The sequence below is a fragment of the Aethina tumida genome, chromosome 1, assembly GCF_024364675.1.
Source record: "Aethina tumida isolate Nest 87 chromosome 1, icAetTumi1.1, whole genome shotgun sequence".
In the NCBI taxonomy this organism is placed as follows: Eukaryota; Metazoa; Arthropoda; class Insecta; order Coleoptera; family Nitidulidae; genus Aethina; species Aethina tumida.
In genome coordinates this window covers 58,908,161-58,934,004 of record NC_065435.1, presented here as the reverse complement: position 1 = coordinate 58,934,004, position 25,844 = coordinate 58,908,161, and the positions used below count along the sequence as shown (strand labels likewise).

The window sequence follows — 25,844 nt, the reverse complement described above, 5'->3', positions numbered from 1 at the left end:
TATTTGAATATTCCTTTTAAAAATAATAAAAAAAACCGAGATATATCCTGTATAAATGATTGCGTTCGTTCATTTAATTAAAATTATTGTTATGTAATAAAGCATTATTTCGTCATTAAAATAATACAATAGAATTTTAATCTATCTATTAGAAGACATTATTGAAAAAAAAATTAAGCATTAGACGTTTTCAAATAGGAGGATAATAATGATTGAATGAATTCGTATAATTATATAATAGAGTGTGATATTTAAAGTTTTTGGTAAAAAAAATACTTCATATCATATTCATATAATTTTATTTAAAGATTTGTTTATTTCAAACATATCTTGTACAAAAAATGTATTTACAAATCTTATAGTAAACAATATAAGAATCCATCTGCAAAATTAAATATGTATTTGTAGATAAATACATATTTTAAACTGTTTTAATTAACTACATTCAAATATAATTTCAATGTTATAAAATACACAACTTTCTTGAGATATATCATATACTACTATATAGTACCAGAAATAGATATACATATATCAAGATTAAACCATTTTAGTCATTTTTTCAGAATAAATTAAATTTGATTAAAATGGCTTATTTTAATATATTCATTCAAATTTCATCGTAATAACACCCAGTGATGCTACAGTCTTAACTATCAGTATAAAAGAAGACAGGGACAATTCAATTGTCTAAAGATAATTAGGGAGTTGTAGCTTTAGTGTATATTTTCAAAGTAAAAATATAAAAAAGTGATAAATAAATTAAACTCTGATAGAAAAAATCAACATCAAATTCTTAAATTAAGTCAGCCACATTCATTGGCATTTCATCTATCTGTGTTGAATAGTACTGCTCAATATCTCTTAAAATCCTAATATCATCAGACTTTACGAAGTTGATGGCAACACCTTTGCGACCAAAACGACCAGATCTACCGATCCTGTGAATGTACAACTCACGGTTGTTGGGCAAATCATAATTGATGACCAAACTGACTTGCTGCACATCAATGCCTCTAGCCCATACATCTGTGGTAATAAGTACTCTGCTTTGTCCAGATCTAAACTCCTTCATAATGTTATCTCTTTCTTTTTGTGGCATATCACCATGCATGGAACTAACGGTAAAATTGCTTTCGCGCATTTTCTCGGTAAGCCAGTCAACCTTCCTCTTTGTGTTACAGAAAATCACCGCCTGAGTGATAGTCAATGTGTCGTACAGATCGCACAACGTATCAAACTTCCATTCCTCACGCTCCACCGCGACGAAGAACTGTTTGATTCCTTCCAAAGTTAACTCATCACTGTAATCGTAAGTAAACATAAGATTAAATATTGTTTTGGATTTTAGTAAATGATAATCTTACCGTTTTACCAAAATCCTAATGGGATCCGTCATGAATTTAGACGTAATTTCCAAAATTTCGTGAGGAAGCGTAGCGGAAATGAGCACCACCTGCGTAGATGGTGGCAAAAATCTGTACACATCGTATATTTGCTCCTTGAAACCTTTGTTCAACATTTCATCGGCTTCATCTAGTACGAGCATTTTAACGGACCTCGTCCTAAGTGCTCGTCTGCGAATCATATCTGAAAATTAAAATCAGTATATATCACAGCCAACTAAAATTATTGTTATTAACTAACCGTAGACTCTTCCAGGAGTTCCACTCACAACATGCTGACCATAATCCAGTTTCCTGATGTCCTCACCCAAATTTGTCCCGCCAATACAGGCGTGGCACTGCACATTCATGAAGTCACCGAGAGCGAGGATAACTTTCTGGATCTGAACGGCAAGTTCTCTGGTCGGCGACAAGCACAAAACCTGAGTTTCACGCATTGTCAAGTCGAGCTGTTGCAAAATTGCAATGGAGAAGGTGGCTGTTTTACCAGTACCAGACTGTGCCTGTGCTATTACATCTCTGCCCTTCATGATTGGTTTGATTGCCCTTTGCTGGATTGCAGAGGGCCTTTCGAAGCCTGAAACATTTGAGATTAAATTTTAAGATTGATTAACTTTTAAGCAGTAAAATCTTGAGAAACTATAGATACATTGTGTAAAATACAACAGATTACTGGGCAACAAGTTTTTATATTGTGGTGGTCAGAAAAATACAACAAAATTTAAAATTAAAAAAAATTCATGAATTACATTCAAATATTTTTGTTTTATGACACTATGTAACAAAACTCTTAAAAGAAAGAATTTATTCTGAAGAGAATATATATTATTGACTGAATGACACTTGGATGTATTTCAGTAAACAAATTGGGGTCGAAAAAGGATATTTAAACAAGAACAAAGTTCTCACAAAAATGTAATAATTATCCTATAGAATTTTGGTGAAGAATTTAATAAAATAATACGTTTGACGTCTACCAAATAATAATTTGGACCTAAATATTCTACAAAAACAGTAACTAACGGTAATTTACAGATTATATGGATTTTTATGCATGAAATAATCCGTCGGATGCGTCTTGAAGTCTTAATTAAAATATCAAAAATCAAGAAATTTAAATGAATTGCGGGTATTAATTGCAGAATTTATTTTAAGTTATGTATAAATTATTTAATCTACATTTATTAAATGTGTGCTATTTCTGTGATCAACCACATTAAATCATGGCAGTAAATTACTGGTAAAATGCACCATTTGCTATTTCTCATTTATTTAAGACTTAATTGATGTAGAAATCATTTTGACAGGTACAAAATGAATAATATAAAAAATAATATAATCTAATTATTTTAAATAAAATATTTAAATTGCATCTATTAATAAACAATAAATAATAATGCGTGCTATTATCTGGCCACTGAAAATTAATTGTTTTAGCTTTCTTATAATGTTCAGTGATAATTCTTAACTAACCATGTGCTTAATTCAAATTCTGTATTATAACTTGAAATTTATTTTCTTCTAGAGTGCATTTATTATTGAGTGAAGAAAAATTTATATTAAAATTTTATTTTTATATGTACTGGCTTAAAATTAATAATTTAATGAAGACATCCTGGACAAATATTGCAAGATCATATGAACATTTTAAAATTGAAATTACTTGTATATGTTCAAAATAACATGTGACACGTTCCTAAATTTGATATATACATAGACGGGGCCCTTTGCAAAATTTTCAAGCGACATTATTAAAATGTGACACAAAAAACATGAAATTAGGTTATGTTTTGACCGACCTAATTTTATTTACAGTTATGACTTTCGAATCTTACCATATGCGAATATTCCTCTGACGAGCTCTTCCCTTAAGTGCATATGCTTAAATTTATCGATAACCTCCACATCTTCGCTGGTTTCGAATTCCACATTCGATAAATCCTCGAAAGCCGCACTCTTTCCCTTCGCCATTTCTTTACAAAATCAAAAATCCGTTCGGGCAATGCAAACGTATAGTATTCTATGCGTGATGCTTCGGCAATTGTCTGGACAGCTTTCCTGCTAAAAAGTTAATACGAATGAAAATCAAACACGGTACTTTTGGGAAGAAAACACTATAACAAACATTCACTTACACAGTCGTATTGAAAACCTTGAAAAAGACAGACGGCAGCCTGTCGCGTTACCAACCATACATTCGCTGCGCCCTCTGTGTTACGATACTGTGTGATTGAAGTACAATCTTAAATACACGCTTACTTTTAATAATTATTTTATGTCGTACAAAACAGTATGTTACACAAAAAGGCACGAAAACCTATTAAAGACCGTAGCGTAAACGGACTCGCAGTTTGACAAACGAACCTCACGTGTCGGTAAAGTAGTTAATGGCGGCAGTTTCGAATGAGTTTGTTATAAACAATTTATTAATGTTTAATGCAGTTAATTAAGTCCGCAGTGAACGTGTCGTAATGGTACGTTATTACAGGCGCACGAAATCCACGATTGTTTGAACGAATTGCGGTGCGTCGTCGTAGAATGCCGCCAGTGGATCTCGGTGAATGAACTTTTCGCTGAACCGACTGAGCCGTCATCAACATCATCAAATTTTTGACCACGGGACGTAGAGCGAGGCTGGTTACGTTAATATCGCCTGGCCATAAATCGAAATAAACAAGCTCGACCGCGTCCCGAACCATGTGGGGACGATGTGCAAGCCCTATTTGATACCCAACAATGGCGAGAGTGCACAGTGCGGGACAGTGCAAGTGAAACTCGTTGCTCGGCTTGGACCGTCTTTAGCAGGTGGATCTCGTTTTCGGAAAACCGTGTGGTGCGTGATGACGGTGTGTACCGCGGTCTGGGCCGGTGCCCCCTTCGGCACGCTATGAGATGCACATATCCGACGTTCCGAACACCATCTTGACAAAATGTTCCAAAATGAAAGAAGAACATGAAGCTATACATGGCATGAATGGTAATTCCGACGTACACATCAAGGAGGAGTGCCCTAAGACCAATTATGTTCAGGGGGGTCGCCTTAAATTTTTTAAAGGTAAGAATTATTGCGATCGACTCTTTTGTGACAGCCTCCAACTGTGTGGATAAAATCTTCCAGTTAGATAAGCAGTCGGTATTTTCGTAAAAATTTTATGTTAATATTGTTAAACACCCTTAAATAAACTGTTTCTTGGGTTTAAAATTTTGTAAATATCTTTGAGTCATGAGACTACATATTTGTACGAGTGTCAACACACTTCTGAAAAGTTGTCTGAATTCTCTTGCAAAAGGGTTTTCGATAATATGTGTTTTGCCAAATTATTTAATTAAACACATATATAACATTTATGCCATTATTACAATAATGTCAATTGATCGATGTGATAAATTCTAAACTTTCTAAGTTATGTTAATTAAATTAAACCTAAGTTAATATTTTTAATTTGCACATATGTAGAAGTTTCTAATTGCAATCATATCAATAAACATATGTTAAATTGTTTCTACAGATGTATTTTTTACTTAATATAATTAATTGAAAGTTGGTGTTCGTCAACCAATTTCAAAACTTTAAATATGGTTATTTTAGGAATCTCCTTAAACTAATTATGTAATTGGATTTATTTTAACTACTATTTTAAATACAGATAGACACAGATATTTAATTGATCTGACTTTGAATAAAAATTATAATACCATTAGTCATAGGAATTTTTTAAATGTTGTTACTTGTATTTTTAAAATTACAATATACATGTATCTAAAATATTATGTTCAAATAGATACATTTTTAAACCTTATTCAAATATGCTGAAATAATGACAATAAACAATAAACTAAATTTATATGAAAAACCTTTCCTCTTTCCTTTTTAAGTATAAACATGCTAATTTATTAAATTTAAATTAATATTAAATGTTATTTATTTTTTTATTTATATACTTTTCAGTAAAATATTCAATATATACAAGATGTACTTCATAATTACTCATATTTTATGTTTTGAATTTTTTTTCTCTTAAATTTATATAAACTAAATTTATATATAATAAACATACTAAATTTATTAAATTTTAATTAACATTACATGTTTCAGTATTTTTATTTGTTTATTTTACTTTTTCGTAAAATATTCAGCATGTACAAGATGTGCTTTATAATCTCTTATATTTCTATATATTCTCTATATTATTATAAAAAATAAACGTCCATACATTAAAATTTAAATCAAAATTATGTCACAATTTTCAAAACTAAACTCCAGAATATTGTAAAACTAAACAGTTTCCACAGATTTGAAAAGAAACCATTAAAATTAATTAAACCATATTAATTATGAAAATCATTTAGGTAATGCAATTTTACAATTTTTATAATGGCCACATCTATAACGTGTATTAATAGAAAAATACCGTTTCAGATGGGAAATTTATCTTGGAATTGGAGCGGGCCCGAGAAGGAGAACGCGTCTCCTGGGTGTCGGTGCCAAGAAAGACGTTTTGGCCGCCGCAGGGCACCGCCGCTTCAACACCCACCTATCGACAGGAAAGCAGCACTTCCCTCAGTGGTAAGTCATTATAATTTCTTTTATTATCCGTCCACGTTACAAGAAACTACACACGGATGCCATTATGATGCGGGTTATTGCACAATTACCTCCGTTGAAACGCCGCGTGCGCGAGCGTGTTCCTACGAAATGAAAAAAAAAGAGGCGAAATAATTAACCCGAACACAAGGAAAAATTAACAGACCTGAAACAATGGCTCGGACTTTGTAGAGCGAGGCGTTACTAAGGTTAACGGATCGTAGAAACGATTTTCGTCATACAGAAGCTGTCAGTGCCATTGTTTGAGGAACGGTTCACCAAATGCGTCCGTAACAAAACGATATGTGTCTCACGTTTCTATCTGTTTCCAATTTAATAACACCCGTTACTACAACGATGTGCTGTTAAATTGTGGATGTGTTTTTGGTACGATGTTTTAGAATACGAAATGATTACAGTAAATTGTCACTGTTATTATTTTTTCGAAATATGAATGCCGTTTTATTGAAACAATTAATTCGTATCTAAAATTATATTTTTTCTCACAATTTTCATAAAAAAATATAAATTTATACATGAAGGCCGGCTTTTATTTCTTATTTAATTTATTTATATATAAAAAGTTTTAATAAAATTCAATAAAAACAATTATATCAGTTCAGTACTATCATATACTTTTGTTTCTATTTTATTATCTTAATTTATTTGTTTGTCGATAATAAAATTGGTTCCTTAAAGATAGCCTGTTTTATTATAGTTTTAAATTTTTTTTCTTTTACTTTTTTGACTATTCTTATTTTTAAATGTCTTGTTTATTTTATAATGATGAAAAATGTTTGATCCTTAATATATTAAAACATTCTAAAATATAAAAACAATGTTTCAGTGTCGGACGACAACAGTTCGATCCAGTCGTCGCCGTGGCAGCGCGATCACTCATGGAAGCAGACCACGCCGCGACGCAACGCGTCGAAGCAGATGGCGATGATGTATTGGCGACCGAGACGCGTAAGCGCGAGAAGAGGACGACGCAGCCGTAAGCGACGTCGTCCTTACTGCCCCGGCCCCGACCAGCCGGAGGAAAGCTCGGCGGGACGGGTCACTTCCGTCCCCAAAAAGGAGCAGGGTGCCAGGGGCGCCGCACTGCTCGCCATCGTCCAGTCGTTAATCGACAGGAACTGCCGAACCAGGTATGTTCGCAACCATTTTCGTTGGTGCAATTTTTTAATTTGTACGATATTTGTGTAAGTAGCACTCCGCCGAGATCCGATATGGTGGTGTCGCCGCGGAAAAGGTTCCTACGGGAAATGGAAAAGGATCGCGGACAAGTGGACGACAGTTGTCTAAAACGTAGCCGCAGCAGGCCCCAAACCGCCGCAGTGACTCCATGCCTCACGCCACCCGCTTCAGTCGGTGCGCCCATCAAAACCGACAGTCCTCCGCATCAACGGCATACGGTAGTTGGGTGATTTTATTTTTTACTTAACTTACTGAGAAATGTCCATTTTTAGCCGCCGTCTCAGATAAACGGATCGTCATCGTCGACGACGGACAGTCCCGTCCCCGTGGAGAACAAGATACCACCACCGGTGGCGCAAACGGCAGCCACGACACCACGCAACTGCAGCTACAGCATTACGTCATTGCTGGCGGAGGACCATCATCAGAGGGGTGGTGGCGATAAGGTGAAGGGCGGAGTAGGTGCCAGCCGCGACCGCAACACATCGCCTAGTCATTACGCGTCGCCGCCACTCCGACACTTTGCTCCACCACCGGATGATCGCTGGTACACTGAAAGCGTGGACAAACTGCGGTCAATAGAGTTGTCGGTACGTGTACATATGGAACTACTGATGCTTGTCAGTAGCAACTTTTAATATAATAAGTATTAACGATAACATTTTCAGCAGCACGTGGATAAAAGGGGCTTCCATCCGGCGCACCCACCTCCCTCGGTGTACGCACCCCACCATCACCCGCACGCGCATGCCGCCCACCATTCGCCCGCCTCCTTCCTGCCGCCACCTTACCTATATCAATACGCTCCCATGCCCACTTCGTATTACGCGGCAGCGGCGGCCGCAGGCGTGTACGGCCGCGTCGGCTACGGTTTGCCTCCACCCGGCACCGCACTTTACCATCATTCCGCTCCGCCGCCGCCTCCTGTGCAGCTCACACACGCGGGGCCACCGGCTCCCGCACCTCAACCCTGGATGGCGCCGCGGTCCAACACGGTGCCGTTTAAGGAGGCGCCAGAGCGCAGGGATGAGATCACAGGTATCTAAACAGTTTTTTATTGTGTTAAAAATTTTCTACCAACATTCGGAATTTTAATTGTTATTGTTGTATTAAATTAATAACAGATATAAAGACCTAAATAACGAAATTCAAAATCAAAATAAAAAGATAATTGTTAATTTTATTTTCAAGTCGTCTTTATATTTATTAAATATTGGATTTTAGCTATGGTTCATTAATTAAGAGACGTGTATGATCAATGTCTTAATATTTGTTGCTAAGACAAGTGTGAACATCAAGTCAAATTAATATTTTATGACAATTGGTATAGTTTTGCCGGAAAGTAAAAAAGAAAGACCCTCAATTATTTTCCCATATTGTAATTTTACATTATAAAATGTTTTTTATTTTTAATAACATATTGTTTTCTTTCAGATATGCCTCTGAATCTGTCAAAACATGCTGGTTGATCCGGTGCGTGCCTTTCCATATATGTAACATTGTTAAAAGAGTCGAGACGTCGATATTTTTGTATTTTCCACGAGTTTCAACAACACCATCGACCACAACCAACGGCGGCAATGCATTTGTTCAGTCATTGTGATAGTGCGTGACATTTTGCGCGACATAATCCGTCATATAAATAGAGAATGTGCACGTGATAGTAGGTGAGGTTGATGTTCGTCTATCTAGCTTTAAAGCATTAGAAATGAAACGAAATGTGCAATTATACGGCTCTACAAGCAAAACTGTAGGTATATATTTTGTAAATAAAAGAAACTATTAAACTCCCAACTTGTATAAAATCACAATTCTGTTGTTTTAAATTACCCTGAAAATTCCGTACAGATTGTATTGTGAATAATTTGGCAGGTAGTTGTTGACGTAAAGTATACATTGAAATATACAAACGAAGTTTAATTTTATTCAAAGAACACACAATATTTGATAATAATGAACTGTTTAAGTGTTTTCTTACCAACTACTTGCCAATAATACCTTGTATATATACCAGTCATATATTTTTGTAAATAGTGTGTCGAACATATCATTTTATTTATTTAGCATTATACAAATTTAATTTTTATTCGCCTATTTCTTTCTAAAAGAAATTTTCAGCGTGAATAATTTAATCTGAATTTTCAGATTGTGAATCATATATATATACAAAAATAACAGAACTCACAGTCTAATATTTTTTATCATTTGAATCGAAACGTACGTCGACCTGACAGAAAATCGAAATTAAGATATTATGTTTCTTGAGGAAACGCTAAAAACAATTAAATAAAGCCTTTGAAATATTTTTTGTAAAGTACAACTTGTGAAAGTGGAGGAAATGTTTGAAGTACATTTTTACTCGAGTCTTGGTACTTCTAAAAAACTCATTGTAGCTTTCAATAAAGGTACAGTTTCAGGTTTCTCCGAAATTTGAAATTATTGATTCTCGTGTCACATATATTTTTTCTGCTCTTGATGTTAATATTCTAATGAGCAATAATTTATTATTATTATTTTGTTAGTTTAGTGTATATCACTTGTCATGTATGTGTTATGTATTTATTATTTCGTGTGAACATAATGAAATTGTATAGTTCCTGATAAATCATTTTTGTTAAAAAACGAATTTTCAGTTTTGTAAATATATGCGACTAATGTAAAATGAATGAAATTGTATAAACTATATTTTCTTATGATGAATGCTATAAGAGCTGAAATTTAAAAAAGACAATAGATAAGTTCTGTATGTAACATATTTTTTCATATTTATAAGGACTCTATCAATAGTCTGAATATTTGTAGACTAATTTCATATTTAATATTGTAACCATTTTTATTAATAGAATATTTACTTGTGCCATTCTGCTATTAATACGTTATTTATTTATTTTGGTTCCATATTTTTCTTTATTTTACCTTTTATGAACCATGCCACATCACAATAACTTTTGTTGCAGATTATAAATAAAACGTTGAAAATAAAGGAAAATTTGGAAACATGTGATTTCAGTTGCTTTTATAATAATTTCACAATTTCAAGATATTGGCACTTATTGTGATATGAGTAAATTTTAAAGAATTTAAATGAGTCCATCTGAACTGAACCGTATATTTATACTTGTATTTCTGTAACATTAGGTTTTACAAAATGTATTGTACAGAAAAATATAAACATTTAAAATTTTTACTTGATGTTTTTTATTATTATTGTTATTATAACAATATTATAAATATTAATTAAATAAAAAATAAGCAACGAATATAAGACAGGAATATAAAGCGTAATTGACAGATCGCATTTGAATAGCTCCGCTTATATCCGGCAGTTTGTGTGTCGCATGGAGCTCCTTGAAAAAGTTAACCGATGCTTTGGGGGTTCTAGTTCTATTTTCGCTTTCAAAGTCTACTTGGTACAATCCAAATTTCTCCCTAAAAATATTACCAACATATATCGGAGTTAAGGATTAAGCTAATATGTAAACTAACGTGTATCCTTGCATCCACTCAAAATTGTCCATCAAACTCCAAGCTGTGTAACCAGTCACGTTTACTCCGTCTTCATTCATTGCGTCTAAAATTGCGCTGAGATATTTCTAAAAATTAAATTTTTAGATTAAGAATAGAGAAGATGGACTAACTGTAAATGAACCTACCCAGTAGTAGCTAATTCTTTTAGAATCTTCTAATCTTCCATCATCGGAGACACCATTTTCTGTTATAATAATTTCTGGGTTTCCGTAAGTCTTTTTAATCCACGCCAACAATTTTCGGGTGCCCCATGGAACTACCTACAAATGAATTAATGAAATTAATAATTAAATTGTAACATCACTTAAATTGTTACCTTCAACCAGTCCGAATCAGATGTTTCCCATGAATTGTCTTGCCAAGTTCTTACACCCATATCTTTTTCCCAGCTCGGTTCTCCGTATTCAGGTTCGCTGATCTTTTCAACCAAAGATGTGGTATACGTGTTGACGCCCAAAAAATCATGCGTACCTTTTATATATTTTATTTCTTCGGCTGTGAAAGTCGGCAACCTAGAACTATCGAAACCTTCCTTTTCGCTTCTGGCAGCAATCCTTGTCCTCATCACTTCTGGATAATCACCGTTGAAAATTGGATTTGCGTACCAACCAAACTAAAATGATGAATAATATATTAAATATTATGTACATGCAGATGATGTTTTATTTACTGTAAATTGTCTTCTGGTTTCTGCAGCTTCTTCATCGGCCTCAGTGTTAGCTTCAAACCAGTCGCTGTCGACTACGATGGAAATTCTACCTGCAGTGAGACAAAATGTGCAACTTAATTAGTAATAAATTTACACGGACTATATGACTTTTAATATTTATAATGAGCTAAATTAACTAGTTAGATTTTAAATAAAATTTGTGTTTGACGAAAGATAAGTTATCTAACGGATTTGCGGGGGTGTTGTTACCATGATAATGATTTATTTATTCCGCTTACCTTTTTGTGTTTTTCTATATGTTTCATCGTATAAATGCCAAGCATTAGCATGAGCTTTAAGTAATGTATGAGCGCACTGATATTCTCCTACTCCAGGAGAACTAATTAAAGGAGCCATTGTGGCACTTCCATATCCCTGTTGGCACGTTTGCTTGGCCTCGTTAAATGTTATCCACATTTTAACTCTGTCGCCAAAATATTTAAAGCATACATCAGCATAATCTTTAAAGTAGGTTGCTATATCTGGATTGGGCCAACCACCGATGTCTTGCAGAGGTTGCGGCAGGTCCCAATGGTACAAAGTTACCAATGGTTCGATTTTGTTCTTTTTCAACTCGTCGATTAAATTGTTGTAGTAAGCAATTCCATCTTGGTTAATTTTGTCGGTGAGTCCCGTGGGCAAGATCCTCGACCACGAGATGGAAAATCGATAGTGATCAACGCCGAGATCCTTAAGAAGCTGTACATCTTCCTTATATTTATGGTAAGAATCGCATGCGACATCACCCGTAGCGTTTTGCTTAACGCCGCTGGAGGTGTTATGTGTCAAGTGGTCCCATATGTTTTCACCTTTGCCGTCTTCGTTCCATCCACCTTCAATTTGATAAGCGGCGGTAGCTGTGCCGAATTTGAAATTTTCAGGAAATGTTCCGTTGTTCTCAGCTTGGGTGACGCTAATTTTTTAAAAATTAAAATTTAATATTAGTGTTGATGCAATCACATTTTATGAATTAAATATATGTAATGTATTATCCTTCAAATCTGTTTTTTAGTAGTAAATTAATTTTAATTATATTTTCCTTGTGTCTATTAACTTGACTCATTCGCATGTTAATACTTACCAAGCTGACAACAAACAGATGAACAAAATTTTTAACTCGAGTCGTGTCATTCTTCTTGATTAATAAACCAATAACTACTGTAAGCTCTATTGTTTAATTGCTATTATATTAATGCTGCTGTTTGTTATCATCAACAATCTCTTATCACTGAGTATTTTATATTTTACTAATAAAACACATTTATTTATTAGGTGCTTATATTTGATTGATTTGATGTAAATCACATAATCAGATAAAACTTTCAAAGATGTTATTCCAACATTAACTTATACATAATGTAATTAAAAACTTAATCTTTTTTTTAATTTATTCATATATTATTAGCGACCGGAAGAAGTTGAAAATCGGAAACCTCGTATGTACTGCGGAGTGCAAATTTTGTTGTTTCAAATTCAAATTATTATGATAAAGATTCTAGTCTATTGTTGACGGAAAGGATAGATCTGTTCGAATGGTGGATGTCACATTAGTTTCGAAATAATAATATGTATAAGTTAAACACATATAAAACCGATCGTGTCTTATTTAAAATGAATAATTCTATTGATACGCCATGCTCCATTGTTTTGAATAACAGAGTGACAAAGATGTCAGCATCGAACATACAAATTGAACATTTATGCAAGAATTTAAATTCTCTGTTTGTTAGGCGATTGATGAGTGTTCTGTATTTTGGAATTCCTCGCACTGTATATTATGCAAACTTTTATTCGTGTTTTGATTGATTGATATAATCATGTTTAACATACAATAAGAATTATCTTGTAAAGACATTTCTAGACCTAATGACATATTAACGGTGATATTAAACGTGTTGTTTAACATCCATTACAAACGTAAATAACTATTGGGAGAGTCACAATGATACAATAATATAACTTTTCGAATTCCATTTATATGTAAAATGCGAACCAAATAATCTATTACATAAAAAACGTATCTGTCACAACTTACTTTATTTTCTTAAAGCATGCAAATAATCACTTGATTGCAATATATAAGTATCTTGCTTTAAATATTATTTTTGATTAGTGATAAACTAATAAAACATCCTATTAATCCATTTAGTTCAATCAATCAAGTTAATCCGGTAACTCTAATTAATTTTATTAATTCAATTAGTCTAATAAATCAGAATGTAAGTATAAAATTTCGATACCATTTTATTATGAATTGAAACTTGCTATTTGTATGTGTGTATAAATCAAATGGTACATTTGAAAGGTATTAGTCCGAAAATGGTGTAATTAATGATGGGAATTATTTGAACTATTCGAATTATTCGATGGGTAACTGAAACAATAACTATTTTATGGATTACTACTGTATTGGAATGTATTTATTCTATGGTTATTCAGTGTAATCATTCATTAGAGATTATCTATGGTTTATAATATGAATATAGGTACGAGCTCTAACAACTATATATTGGGACATAATTAAATTCTTGCGTAATTCAGGTATTTCACATTTTATTTATTCTAGTATATATTTTTTTCTAAATTTAATACTATTAAAAAACAAAATAGTGCATTATAACTTATAAAGAAGAAAATGTCAATTTGGTATGGCAAATAAATATTGGGACAAAGTACGATATTTTATGTTTAAAATGGAGTCTCATCACCTTTCACTTTAATGACCACTTGAATTCGCTTAGGCATTGACTCCACACTGAGGACCTGCACTTTTCCGGGGTATATTCATGTCAAATCTCCTTTATTTTAACCTTAAGTTGGGGTAATGTGCATTATTTCATTTTATTCCGTACAGTTTTAATGACATTCAGATCAGGACTACTGGAGGGCTAAGAAAGAACATTTTTTGTGGATTTGGCTGTATGACGTGCTGCTCCATCTTGTTGAAAAATGTAATTTTTGCCAACATCCAGTTTTTCCATACTTGGCAGCAGACTTTTTGCAGTATTTGTTAATATTTTGCAGCGTTCACAGTGCCATCAATAAATTCAAAGGATCTTAGTTCTGTAGTCTCCATACAGCCCCAAATAATATCTCCCTTGGGAAACTTTACCGTGGATTTTAAGCAATCCTTGTGAAAAACCTCATGTTTATCGCGGAAAACTCGTTTTCGATAATCACCAACACCATGTCGAATTTTGATTTATCGCTAAAAATTACTCCGGATCAATCTTCCACAGTCCAAGACAACTTTGACTTTGCCCACGTAAGCCTGTTTTGCTTTTGTTTTCGCGCTAACATTGGCTTTTCTTTGGCCTATATAAATAGGAAATTTTTAAATAAAGTTGAAGTTTAAGTTGTTATTTTATACTTTACCTTATATGTGAATCCACTTGCGATAGCATTCTCTTAATAAATTTGATCCAGTTTCATTATTTCATTCAGCTGTAATTCACCGCAAAGTATTTTTTCCCCCACTTTGCATTTTTTTGCTAATATTTTTTTATTACTTTCAGAAACTTTTTTCCAGAATATTTCCAGTTTGACCATAATGAATAATTATATTCCAGACTGTTGATTTAGGAATATTAAGTTGATCTGCCACTTCACCTACTGTTTTGTTACGTGAATAATTTTTAACCACTAACTCACCAATTTTGAAACTTGCAGCTATACCACACACTATTTTGTTCACTTAACGCAGCGATTGACTTAACCCGATAACAGTTCCGTTATACTATTCCTATATTTAGTTGTCACAGAAAATGAACATATTTTTCTTAATAAGTGATAATCGAATAAATATTTTGTTCATTGTGTTTTTGATTGATAATATTTATTGAAAATTATACTAATTATACTAATAGGATTAATTGTTTGAAAAACACTTAGGAAATAATAAAATGTGAAACACTATATATTGTTCCATTATATAGTTGTTAGGTTCGTAAATAAATCAATTTTTTTATTGATTAAATGAGAATATATAAATTGTTAAATTAAGATAAATTATACACATTAAATTTTTTATTGAACGATATAAATGACAGTTTAAATTAAACTCCTTTAGTAATGTTTATTTAGTAACACACAAAAACACACTGTGACAGCTATATCAACAACAATTCCTTCTTCTTATCCAAATCTTCTTGACCTTCATATCTTTGTGGACAGACTTTATATTTAAGATTGGATTTGCGAATCAATTGAACTGCAAAATACAAATATTGTTTTTGAAAATTGTACATTACTAAGATTACCAATTCCCTTATAGTTTCTGATGAATTAATTTACGACCTGAATTATGCACATCTATAAATAAATTTTGAATTTTGTTTAGTTTCATTGATGATAACTCAAAAAATGAGTCACAAAATTATTCATTTCCTAAACGATTAAACTGACCGAGTCAAGGTTCAGTGTTGTTTTCGATAAAATCATTAATGATATTGATATCATTATCCAGCTTCCTTAATAGTGTTGTTGAAGCCAATTGCCATAATTCAGGACCACAAAATAGAGCGACACCTAAATCATGACTGAGCTGGACATCCTTTCTGAATCACAATGGTGTAACAAAAATGATACGAATTGTTAACGCCTTTACCATCTTCCTTCCAGTCATCCTCTTGGAATGAACCTGTGTCGGCATCGGTCGCATATTTAAAATCAGTAAGAAAGACTTTGGTGTGAACTTGACTGTAGAAAATTATTCATTTATAATTACCATGACGAGGTTTAGGTAAAAAAGACCAATCTAGTCGTTTTGATTGATTGTTTAACATAAATAGGTAGTTTACATCGAGCAGAAATTAATATCTGTATCGAATCCTTGTAGTTTGAAGTGAAATATTATTCATATAGTCATACGTATGTGTTTATCGAATATTTTATAGATAGAAAAAATTATAACTGTTTAAATCAATTAACAACAATTTTTCAGTGACAAATTTCATATTATCGAAAGATCGACTAAAACATAAGGTAAGGACAGTGTTTATCTTTTTATGCAAAATGGAATTACATTTTTCTTTAAAACTTAATTTTGTTTTAGGCTAATTAATTACATATACAACTATTAGTTAAGTTAAGCCAAGAACAAAAAAAAACTCATTTTCTATGAATGAATGAAGTTTATTAAAGGTTCAAAGGTGTTTTTCAAAATTGACTTTAAATTATTTTATTAACTTAATTCAAAGTACAAGTACAAGGTTTGTGCTTATTGATAAAATATATTAAACATACTCGTGTCTTTATTTTATCAAATCGTTGTTAATATTTGGAAAATAAATTAATATACATATATAATTTATTCTATGTAGAACCAGAAGTTTAAAATGCATATTTGCAAATTACGCATTTGTGAAATCAAAAACTTGATCAGTAAAATATTTTTTGCATTAAGTAAACAAATCAAATAAACAATTTAAAACACTCCTGATAATATCTAGTTATATTTATGAAAAATAAATTTAAGATGTAAATTAATTAATCAGTATTTGTTTTATCAGATAGTTGTTGCTATTTGATATCAAAAAAGCAAAATTGTTTTTAAATATTTAAAATACGTATTTCGTTACTTACTTAAATATTCATAAAAACAATTAATTATTAGTTTTTTCATATTCTGAACGAAATGATTTTCTAAGGTCAACAAAATTAAACTCTTAAATTAATTATTATTAGTTCCTGAACAAATGTATGCAAATGAATATTTTAAATATTGTATTGTGTAGTATCTAGCGTAGAACAAGAATTTATAAATGCAGATTTGTAAAATTTGCATTTAAAATATCGAGAGTGCCAGAGTGGCTCATGCGAAATCAGAAACTTGGACATTAAAAGATTATACGATAACTAAATAAACAACTTTTATCACAGTGACAATCTCTAGTTATATTTACAAAAATATTGTATCTAGGGTATAAACGAACTGGTTTTTAAAACATTTTTTATCAGATAATTGTTGTTATGTGATAATAAAAATACCAATAAATTTTCCTAAATAGTTTATTAATTAACGCATTTTATGATGAAATATAATCAAATGCACTTAAATTTAAGTAGACATATTTTACATTGTAATAAATAAATATAATAAAAATGATACAATTAGCACAGTCAAAGTTCAGTTTGATTACGATGGGTATCCACAGCCAAGGTAAAAGTCGGATGAAATGTTGATTCATCTTTATTCTTCAAACGAAACTTTTTCAATTTTAACAAATTAGATATGGGAATGATTGAATTGCCCCTTAAAATAAACGTAGCCTTGTTAACTTCATTATCACTATCATTTTTCCTAAATCTCATTACTATTCGTTTGTAAGCCCTTTGAAGTTTCTGCAAACAAAATAATTAAATAATGTTGTTTAAATATGTTAAAATACATACTGGTATTATTTTATTGCTGTTCACTTGCATGGCGAAAATCTGTATGTCGATACTGTTCTCAATAGGGACGTTCTTAAAACCCAACTGAGTTTCGAAAACTACTGCATTATTCTCCGAAGTAACAAAATTAGTGGAAAGAACTTCATTATTACAAATCACCAGACATAAGAAATATAGCACAAAATTACGTGTATCTCCAGATTTGTAGGGATTTATTGTGAAACTGAGGCGTGTTATTTCTATGCTGATAGTGTTTTCTTCGTTTAAATGATCTCTACTGGGTCTTCTGATAATACTTTTGTTCAGAAGTGTTTTCCTAGAATCTATAAGACGTGTATCCGATTATAATATTTCACTCTTTATGTACTTACTAGCTAGAAGTAAAATTCGTTCGGCCTCCACGTGTTCCCTGCTACCAAAACATTTTTTCCTACAGTACTCCAAAGCTTTGGAAATTTGGTAGATAACTGTGTGTTGAATTGATATTGCCTCTGATAGTGTTGTTACATGACCACTGAATATTGTGTCAACTGAATGTCTATAATTGGGTATAAACTAAAATAAACAACACACAAATATATTCAAATGAAAATAACAAAACAATAAAATACACAACAATTACCATTTTTGAAAAGGACAACTACTAAACAAGAAGTATCTGAGATCTTCAAAACGTGTTAGTTCGGTTGAAACAATGAAAAATAAATTCATACTGGTACGCAAATTATTTATTTATTTGAAATTTAATAACTGAGAAATTTATGTAATTATTTTACACATTTCCTAACTACATTCTATTTTAACAAACTTCATATAATGTAGCATGAATAAATTAACTATTTACTAAAATAATATGACATACTCACCCAATCATCTTTTAAATCAGTTACTTCCTCATAAATATTATTCTGCGGGTCTGGATTATCACACACCTCAAACTTTCCACTTCTAGATGTTGTGCACATATAAATACTATTTTCAAATGAGTATGTTAAATTTTCTGAAGCTTTCACATCGCTTTCACACTGTTCTTCTTCGATCGAATCTTCTAAAATTGTTTTGTGGGGTTCCGAATAAAACGAATCGTCGGGTTTATAATTAGTATGGTGGATGGAGATTTCGGTTTCACTTGACACGGTACTAATTGTAGATATGCTGTGGAGTTTTTTCAACGTTCTTGACACTAAGTTGTTTATCTTCTCTTTATTTTTCCACATTTGAAGTTTATGTTGAAAATTCTGTCGAAATTCCTGCATTTTGTCCAAACTATTATTGAAACTTAGATTCATTGTGTGGCTGTAACTAATTTATTTCACAATAAATATATTTATATTTATTATTTCCGGACTTCATATGAGATCACTCTTACAGATGACAGTGTTGTACTGACGGAAAAAAGCAACACTATCTAAGAATAATCGCATATTGACCACAAAGAATGATAACAGTAATGGGTTGAAATAGGGAAAACTAAAACAAACAATAATTAGTTAGTTACTTATCTCAAATAAAGTTTATGTCACTGGATAGATAAACGATAATACGAATTAGTAATACTCTTACTTGGAAAATATTTTCCTCCTATTTTTAATTTGATAATTTTGTTGCATATTAAACTTATTGCTGATATATTAATATTTGTATTTTAAAACTTACAGGTACCTAGTATAAACTGCTTTGAATATTTTCCATTATTAAATTTCAAGTTTAAGCAATAAATGATGAAATTAGAATATTATTGTGACAACCGAAATGGTTTGGTTAATTTACATTCAGAAAAATAACTGTTTAAAATCTGTTTATGACATACTCTTTAAATAAAACTAAGTAAATTTTCATTAGTACATTTAATTGTATTAAAACATAAAATACAACATTAAACCTATTAAAAATCTTTATTAATTACAACGTTCTGGAAATATGCTTATTTGTAACGAAATTCGTTTTACGTAAAAACCCAGATTACAGTGTGTTTCTGTAAAAAAGAACTAAAAAGTAGCATTGTACACTTATTACTATCATTAATGATTTTTATCTATTAATTAAATTTTTCAATAACTTATTAAAAACACAATCACACATCGATTCGATAAAATATTATTTAAAGTCCTTAGGACAAAAATATCACAACACATATTTAAATGCGTAAATCTAAATGCCTCTTCAAAGCGATTGTTTCTTCCTATCAAAAATCTGGTTCCAACACTTCAAAGCGTCAACGATGGTATTTAATTTTTGTTGCCATTCGAGAAATTCATCGTGCGTGTCCGCCGAAAGGAAATAGAAGGAGTTCTCTTCGTGGGTCGCATTCTGCATTTCTAAAACCAAAGTCCTCGGTCTGGAGCACAAATTGAAGTTGGACGTAATCTGTTTGCCGCTGGAGTATTTCAAATTAAAATGACCCTTTGCTTCGGTTTCTTCTTCGGTCGGGTTGTTCCAAAACGTGATCTGATGGTCGCTTAATTTACACCAACGTCTGATCCATCGAGAAGTGGCTTCGTCTTTTTTCACGGTCAAGAATCCCGAAGCTTCCATTTTAAGGTTCAGTGACATTTTAACGGTGGCCGAAAATTTTTTCTCGACTTCGCACGAATTCGCCACTCCGGTCAAGTAATAGTGTTCCGATTCCGAGAACGGTTCTTTGGAAAGTTCCGCTTTTCCGACCAATTCGAAGCTACAACTTGAGGGGATTTCCACTGGTTTTACTGTCTGTTTCCTGGAGAACAGTTTGTTCAACACCTGAAATAATACGTTTCCATTTAGGATTATGCGTGCACCTTTGGTTTCGTGAAATTTTACCTTCATACTTTTAACACATTTCGAAGCTTGATCCGCCGACTTTTTCTTGATCTTAAGGGAATAGAGTTCCGCAGTAACTTTGGATGTTGGCGCAACTGTGTCCAAACTTATCTCGTTAAGAAATTGGACAGTGCCCCTTACAGGTGATGCAACGTTGGTAAATTTAACCTGTTTGCCGTCGTTGAATAGGCAAATGTAATGATAAGTGTGATCCTCTTCAAAGTCTTGGTTGATGTTGAATTTCAGGTCTTTAATATCCATCGTGGCGTAAAGCGAAGATTGTTCATCATTTGTTAAATTTTTTACAGCCGTAAGAAGCAGGTCATATTTATAAGCTAAAAAATATGATTTGTTAATAAATTAAATTTTAATAGATTTTTAATAATTGTGCGTAAATATTTATCAAGATAATTATCAAGTTACAACAGAGATATTTCAATAGTTACGTATCAATTGTACTAATTGATAGTAAATAAATATTATCAGGACTAGATATCCACAATTACCCTAATAAAATAACTTACTTGCAATTAATAACAGTTTTTCGGCTTCTATATGTTGGCTTGTTCCAAGCAAATTCTTATTGGCATAACAAACCAGTAAGGCTTTTTTTATTTGCTGGATCATTTCTAATTGATATTTAATATTTTCTATGTAAGAGAGACATTCCTTTATTTCTTCGTATGATATCACCGAATCAATTTGCGAAATGCTTTTTACATTGACTTTAGTCGGTTTAACGGGTTTTTGTTCCTTTGCACCGTAATAATTTGATATTAGGTCTGACACATCGTATGTGGCGATGCTATCCTTAGCAGATTTTACCTCTGCACACACGCCCTAGAAAATATTATTACGGTTATGTACAATTTCAGCATAAAATAAAGTAAATTTTTGTGTTTTACACAGATATAATGTGTAATATTCTCGTTTAGAATGAAAATTAAATACAGGGTATTTTAAAAATTGCACAAACACTATATATAAGGGCTAAAGCTACAAAATTTACTTCCTTAATACAATTTAAGATATATCAAAGTATTAGTGTTATAGTCTTTCGTTACTAGTTCCGTCAATATCGATTAAATTTTTAGATGCTAGTAAATAATAACAATTTCATAGATTTAAGATTACCATTTAAATTTTAAGTACTATTGTCATGGGCATAACTCATTTCATTCTTTTTTATTAGGCTTATATTCTTATGTTTTCACTGCTTAGTCAGCCTTTCAATAGACCAGTTGTTGCTTCGACACTGTATGCAAAAATGTACCCTCAAAGAAGACATCTTAATGTAAATGCCTTTATAAGATTGGAACAAAGATGTAGTAGAGAAATAAATTTTGTCACATTATGAGACATTACAAGTTTTATGCTTTAGAGAACTATCAACTCCTTTGACTTGATGACATTGGTTACTTTAACAAGTTCAACAACTTCACAAGTGAAATCCTGTGGATCGACGAGGATAGTTTTAGTAGGGGTGGTGTTTTAAGTTGCATAATGAGCATATTTATATCCCACACAAACGACAATATCAAGAACATTTTTTTGTTTGTGGTGGCGACATTTAACTAATTTGTCATTTACTTTTATATTCCTTCTATTTTGTAAAAAATATAAATAATGAAAATAAAATTTTGCCATAAATAGTGGTTATTCATGCAAAATTTTGATTATGTTTATGGTTTATATTCCGTTCCCTTGGCAGTGTTATAATATACGGACAACAATAAAAATGTTACCATATTTTTCTTCCTAAAGTAGTTACAAATGAATGAATAAGTGGTGTCTTTTTTAAAATTTGTGAAAGATTCCTGTATGACATGCCATCATTTGATTACGCCACTTTAGGAACATCCTGTATATAATCATCATATTAAATCAAAATAGTGTGTGTTACTGTTTTCAAAAAACGATGTTAATACAAAATTTTTATAAAAAATAATCATAATTACTCACCTGTCCTTCTGTTTCTCCCAACGCAGTATTCAAAAACTCTGCCTCATCATAATCTCTTTCAATGGAATGACCACTTACGGTATCATAGTGATGATCTTTCGCAATATCTTCTAAACCGCCTGACATATGTATTCCTTTCCTCTTGTTCTTCAAATAAGCAACCTTCTTCTCAAATTTTTCCATAATCATGCTTTTAACCAAACTGGAATCTTCCTTTTCGTCATGAACTTCCACCTCAGCAACGCGGTTATTCTCAAACGAAGATGCACCGCTGTCCGGCCCGTCAGATTTATAACCGCCGTTCATTAGCGAATCAGCCGTCGATAACTCTGAACACGGATATTTGTCTTCATAATCGCAATTCGTACCAGAATCAGATGAATTATTTCGTTCTCGAAGTCCGTTCGATTCGTGAAATTGATGCGAATCATTAACGTTCCTTTCCCACGAGCTGTAACTGTATATCTTGCTTATGGTGCTCCCTAATGTGAACTCGTGCATCATTTGTTTGATGGGTGTACTTGTGTGGCGTTGCGGCTGTGATGATTTGGGCGCTATTACCAGATCCCGTTTGATCCAGTTATTTAGCACCTTCAAGAAGTGCTGCCTGTTTTCATCAGAACTTATGTCCTCGTAGATTAGTTTCCAATTTGTCGGAGAGAGAGCGACATCCAGATTCTTTTTTATGGTAACGTCGACGACGCGAACTTCCTTAACGGTTTTATCCAGTTGCTCTTGCATTTCCACATATTTCTGGTACTCGCGTTCGATTTCTCTCCAGAGTTTTAGAGTGTTGGTGAAATTTGGCAATGAATTATAATCTGGTAAATTGTCATTATCGAGTGGCGGCAAAACAGGGTACAATCTACCCTGAGTTTGTAGAGACTCCATCACGAATATAATATTCAAATGAATGGATGAAATATTTTCGTTATCAAGATTGCACTGTTGCTATTTAATGAAATGTGTCGATGTCAATTTGAGACTGACCCGGAAAATAAAAGTGCTGGCCATTTATACAATTTTGGCTGCAAGGGTCAATAGAGGGAAACCATTATTAATAATTAACATGTGTTGTAATATGCAAATAATAAGTATTTACCTGCATCATTTATATTGGAACTCCCTAAGAGAAGAACTTAAGAAGCTTTACAGAATGGTTTGTGACCCACACCTTATGGGGTTCTTCACATCAGCAATAAATTGAACCATTATAAGTACTTAACAATTTCTTAAAATCGCATTTCAATTTGCAACAGATATAATAATAAAATATTGAGCTCTAGAACAATTTGGGTTTGTAGGTGTAATTTTTGTTCTAAATCTGGTAGTTTCAATGGTTATAATAAATAAAACAAATAAATTTTTTTAAACGATTTATTTAAAATCATAATACAAATCTCAATGTGAGACAAACTTGAAATTATATCAAAATCTACAATTAAAGAACAAGTATCTACAATAAATACAAAATTATGTATAGACAAAATCAGACTTATTATATAAAAAATAAATATTTACAACTTAAAAATTGAAAACAGAGGTAGTTTTTAATATAAGAAAATATATTTATCGAATAAGATTTTCTTAATACTGCTTATTTAAATATACATTACAAGCAACTATGGATAAACATAATCTAGAGTGTTCTAGAAACGTTATGTTGAACGGGAATGTATAAATATTTTGTGTATATTGTACAATTTATCAATGACACGTATAATAATATTAGTAACTCCTAGTTTTCACAATGAATTGCGTTACAATAATATATAACCTTTGAACAGCTATATTTAATCAGCTCGATTAAATAGGTAATAGTTTCCAAAAATTTTAAAATTGCTATAGTTTACAAGTCTTTCATATGGACTATTTTAATGGACATTTTAAAATTTATGCTTCAGAAACGAGTATCGTCTTAAAATAATGAAATTCATCCGGATCATAAGTGACTATTTTTAAAAATATAAGAGTTTTTCAAAAATAAAAATAAGACCTTTTATTAAGCAGGTTAACAACGATCACAGCCTAGATAGCAAAAACTATCTAAAGACGAATTTCATTTCTGAAGCTGTTGATAAATTTACACATGCATGCAATTAAACATATGTGTCGTCGAGTTCTGTTTTTACATGGTGGCAATTTCCATTCGTTTTTGTTAGAAGTGGTACTGGTTGAGAGTTATTCGATGTCCTTAGTGTTGTTGTGACCGTGTAGTTCCTAGCTTGGCTCTTCCACAATCCGATTCTATAATCAGTAGATAAAAAAATCGTATACAACATTTTGAGTAAAAAAAATTATTGTTCGGAGAATTTGATTAGGATTTGCAACAGAATTACCTAAGTCTATAATAACCCGAATGATGTACCTGTGGATTTATATAAGATATTATAATCTGCGGACATTTCGAACAGTCTTCAAAACACTAAGCAATTGTAAAATGGTCATAAATATATCAGACGAGAATAAATGTTTAATTTTACATTACAAATTATATTAATATATGGGAATGCTAGACTTTCTAGACGGCGTACCAGCGTCTTGCGGATTAAAACTTCAATTTAACAACACTATTTATGTATTTCTCATACATTTTATATTTATTGGGTAATTTTAAATAAGAAATAATTAAACTATTTTAAAGAAATGTATTTATAATGGGTCCATTTAATGAATATAAAGTACTTGCGCAAATAATTTTCTATAAGAAATACTATCTACAAAAAAAATTTAATTAACATAAAATCGTCAAAAAAAAATTTCAGTTTCAACCATCAACAATAAATTTGTTGGTGATAATTTTAAATAAAAAGTAATCAAACCATTTAATAAAAATAACATATCTATCTATATGTATTAATCAATTAACATAGAGTCTCAATTAATCAATAATCAACAGTCAATCAATTTTTAAAATTAATGTTGTTTCTCATACATTTTTAATAATATTTTATATTTATTGAATAATTTTAAATAAGAAGTAATTAACCTATTTCTAAAGAAATATTTTTATACTTAAAAATTTAATTTTAAATTATACTTAAAAATTTATTTACTTTCTAAAATAGAAATATACATATAAAACATTAATTAATTGGTTAATTTCATTTATTAACATTTATATACAAAAATTTTCATAGTTTTTTAATGCATAATTTTAAATAAGAAGTTATTTCTATATTTCTAAAGAAATATTTTTATAATGGATCAATTTAGTAAAAATAAACTAATTGAGCAAATAATAGTTATTGCATTAACAAAA

The 25,844-nt window shown here is 31.6% G+C and overlaps 5 protein-coding genes across 6 annotated transcripts in view; 1 reads left to right on the top strand and 4 right to left on the bottom strand.

Moving 5' to 3' along the window:
• Positions 1–282: 282 nt before the first annotated feature.
• Positions 283–3,679, bottom strand: LOC109608503 (eukaryotic initiation factor 4A-III). Its single transcript, XM_020024941.2, has 5 exons — positions 3,542–3,679; positions 3,242–3,467; positions 1,648–1,983; positions 1,368–1,590; positions 283–1,304 (listed from the first exon to the last, which is right to left on the bottom strand). Exons 2-5 carry the CDS (start codon positions 3,375–3,377, stop codon positions 797–799), a joined length of 1,203 nt encoding a protein of 400 aa, XP_019880500.1. The 5' UTR covers positions 3,378–3,467; positions 3,542–3,679; the 3' UTR covers positions 283–796.
• A 336-nt stretch (positions 3,680–4,015) lies between these two features.
• LOC109608504 (E3 ubiquitin-protein ligase Hakai) lies at positions 4,016–10,378 on the top strand. 2 transcript variants are annotated; one of them, XM_020024942.2, is made up of 7 exons: positions 4,016–4,461; positions 5,827–5,973; positions 6,839–7,142; positions 7,205–7,409; positions 7,464–7,781; positions 7,860–8,229; positions 8,626–10,378. In XM_020024942.2, the coding sequence occupies exons 1-7, from the start codon at positions 4,299–4,301 to the stop codon at positions 8,658–8,660; spliced, it is 1,542 nt and encodes a 513-aa protein (XP_019880501.2). In that variant the 5' UTR covers positions 4,016–4,298; the 3' UTR covers positions 8,661–10,378. The 2 variants fall into 2 exon arrangements, with proteins under 2 accessions (XP_019880501.2, XP_019880502.2); XM_020024943.2 differs by having other exon boundaries at positions 4,018–4,461; positions 7,863–8,229.
• Positions 10,379–10,424: 46 nt separating this feature from the next.
• On the bottom strand, positions 10,425–12,831 carry LOC109608472 (myrosinase 1-like). The gene is made up of 7 exons (XM_020024911.2): positions 12,510–12,831; positions 11,668–12,341; positions 11,390–11,478; positions 11,036–11,332; positions 10,845–10,979; positions 10,678–10,784; positions 10,425–10,620 (listed from the first exon to the last, which is right to left on the bottom strand). The coding sequence occupies exons 1-7, from the start codon at positions 12,557–12,559 to the stop codon at positions 10,425–10,427; spliced, it is 1,548 nt and encodes a 515-aa protein (XP_019880470.1). The 5' UTR covers positions 12,560–12,831.
• Positions 12,832–17,419: 4,588 nt separating this feature from the next.
• On the bottom strand, positions 17,420–19,173 carry LOC126264275 (uncharacterized). Its single transcript, XM_049961397.1, has 4 exons — positions 18,688–19,173; positions 18,193–18,376; positions 17,822–18,144; positions 17,420–17,770 (listed from the first exon to the last, which is right to left on the bottom strand). The coding sequence occupies exons 1-4, from the start codon at positions 19,108–19,110 to the stop codon at positions 17,549–17,551; spliced, it is 1,152 nt and encodes a 383-aa protein (XP_049817354.1). The 5' UTR covers positions 19,111–19,173; the 3' UTR covers positions 17,420–17,548.
• Positions 19,174–24,052: 4,879 nt separating this feature from the next.
• The window catches only part of LOC109608473 (follicle-stimulating hormone receptor-like), a 69,459-nt gene continuing 67,667 nt past the window's right edge, over positions 24,053–25,844 (bottom strand). The window contains exon 18 of the mRNA XM_049961184.1: positions 24,053–24,829. Within this exon, the coding sequence (XP_049817141.1) occupies positions 24,682–24,829 (148 nt within the window). The 3' untranslated portion in view covers positions 24,053–24,681. The remainder of the gene's footprint in view (positions 24,830–25,844) is intronic.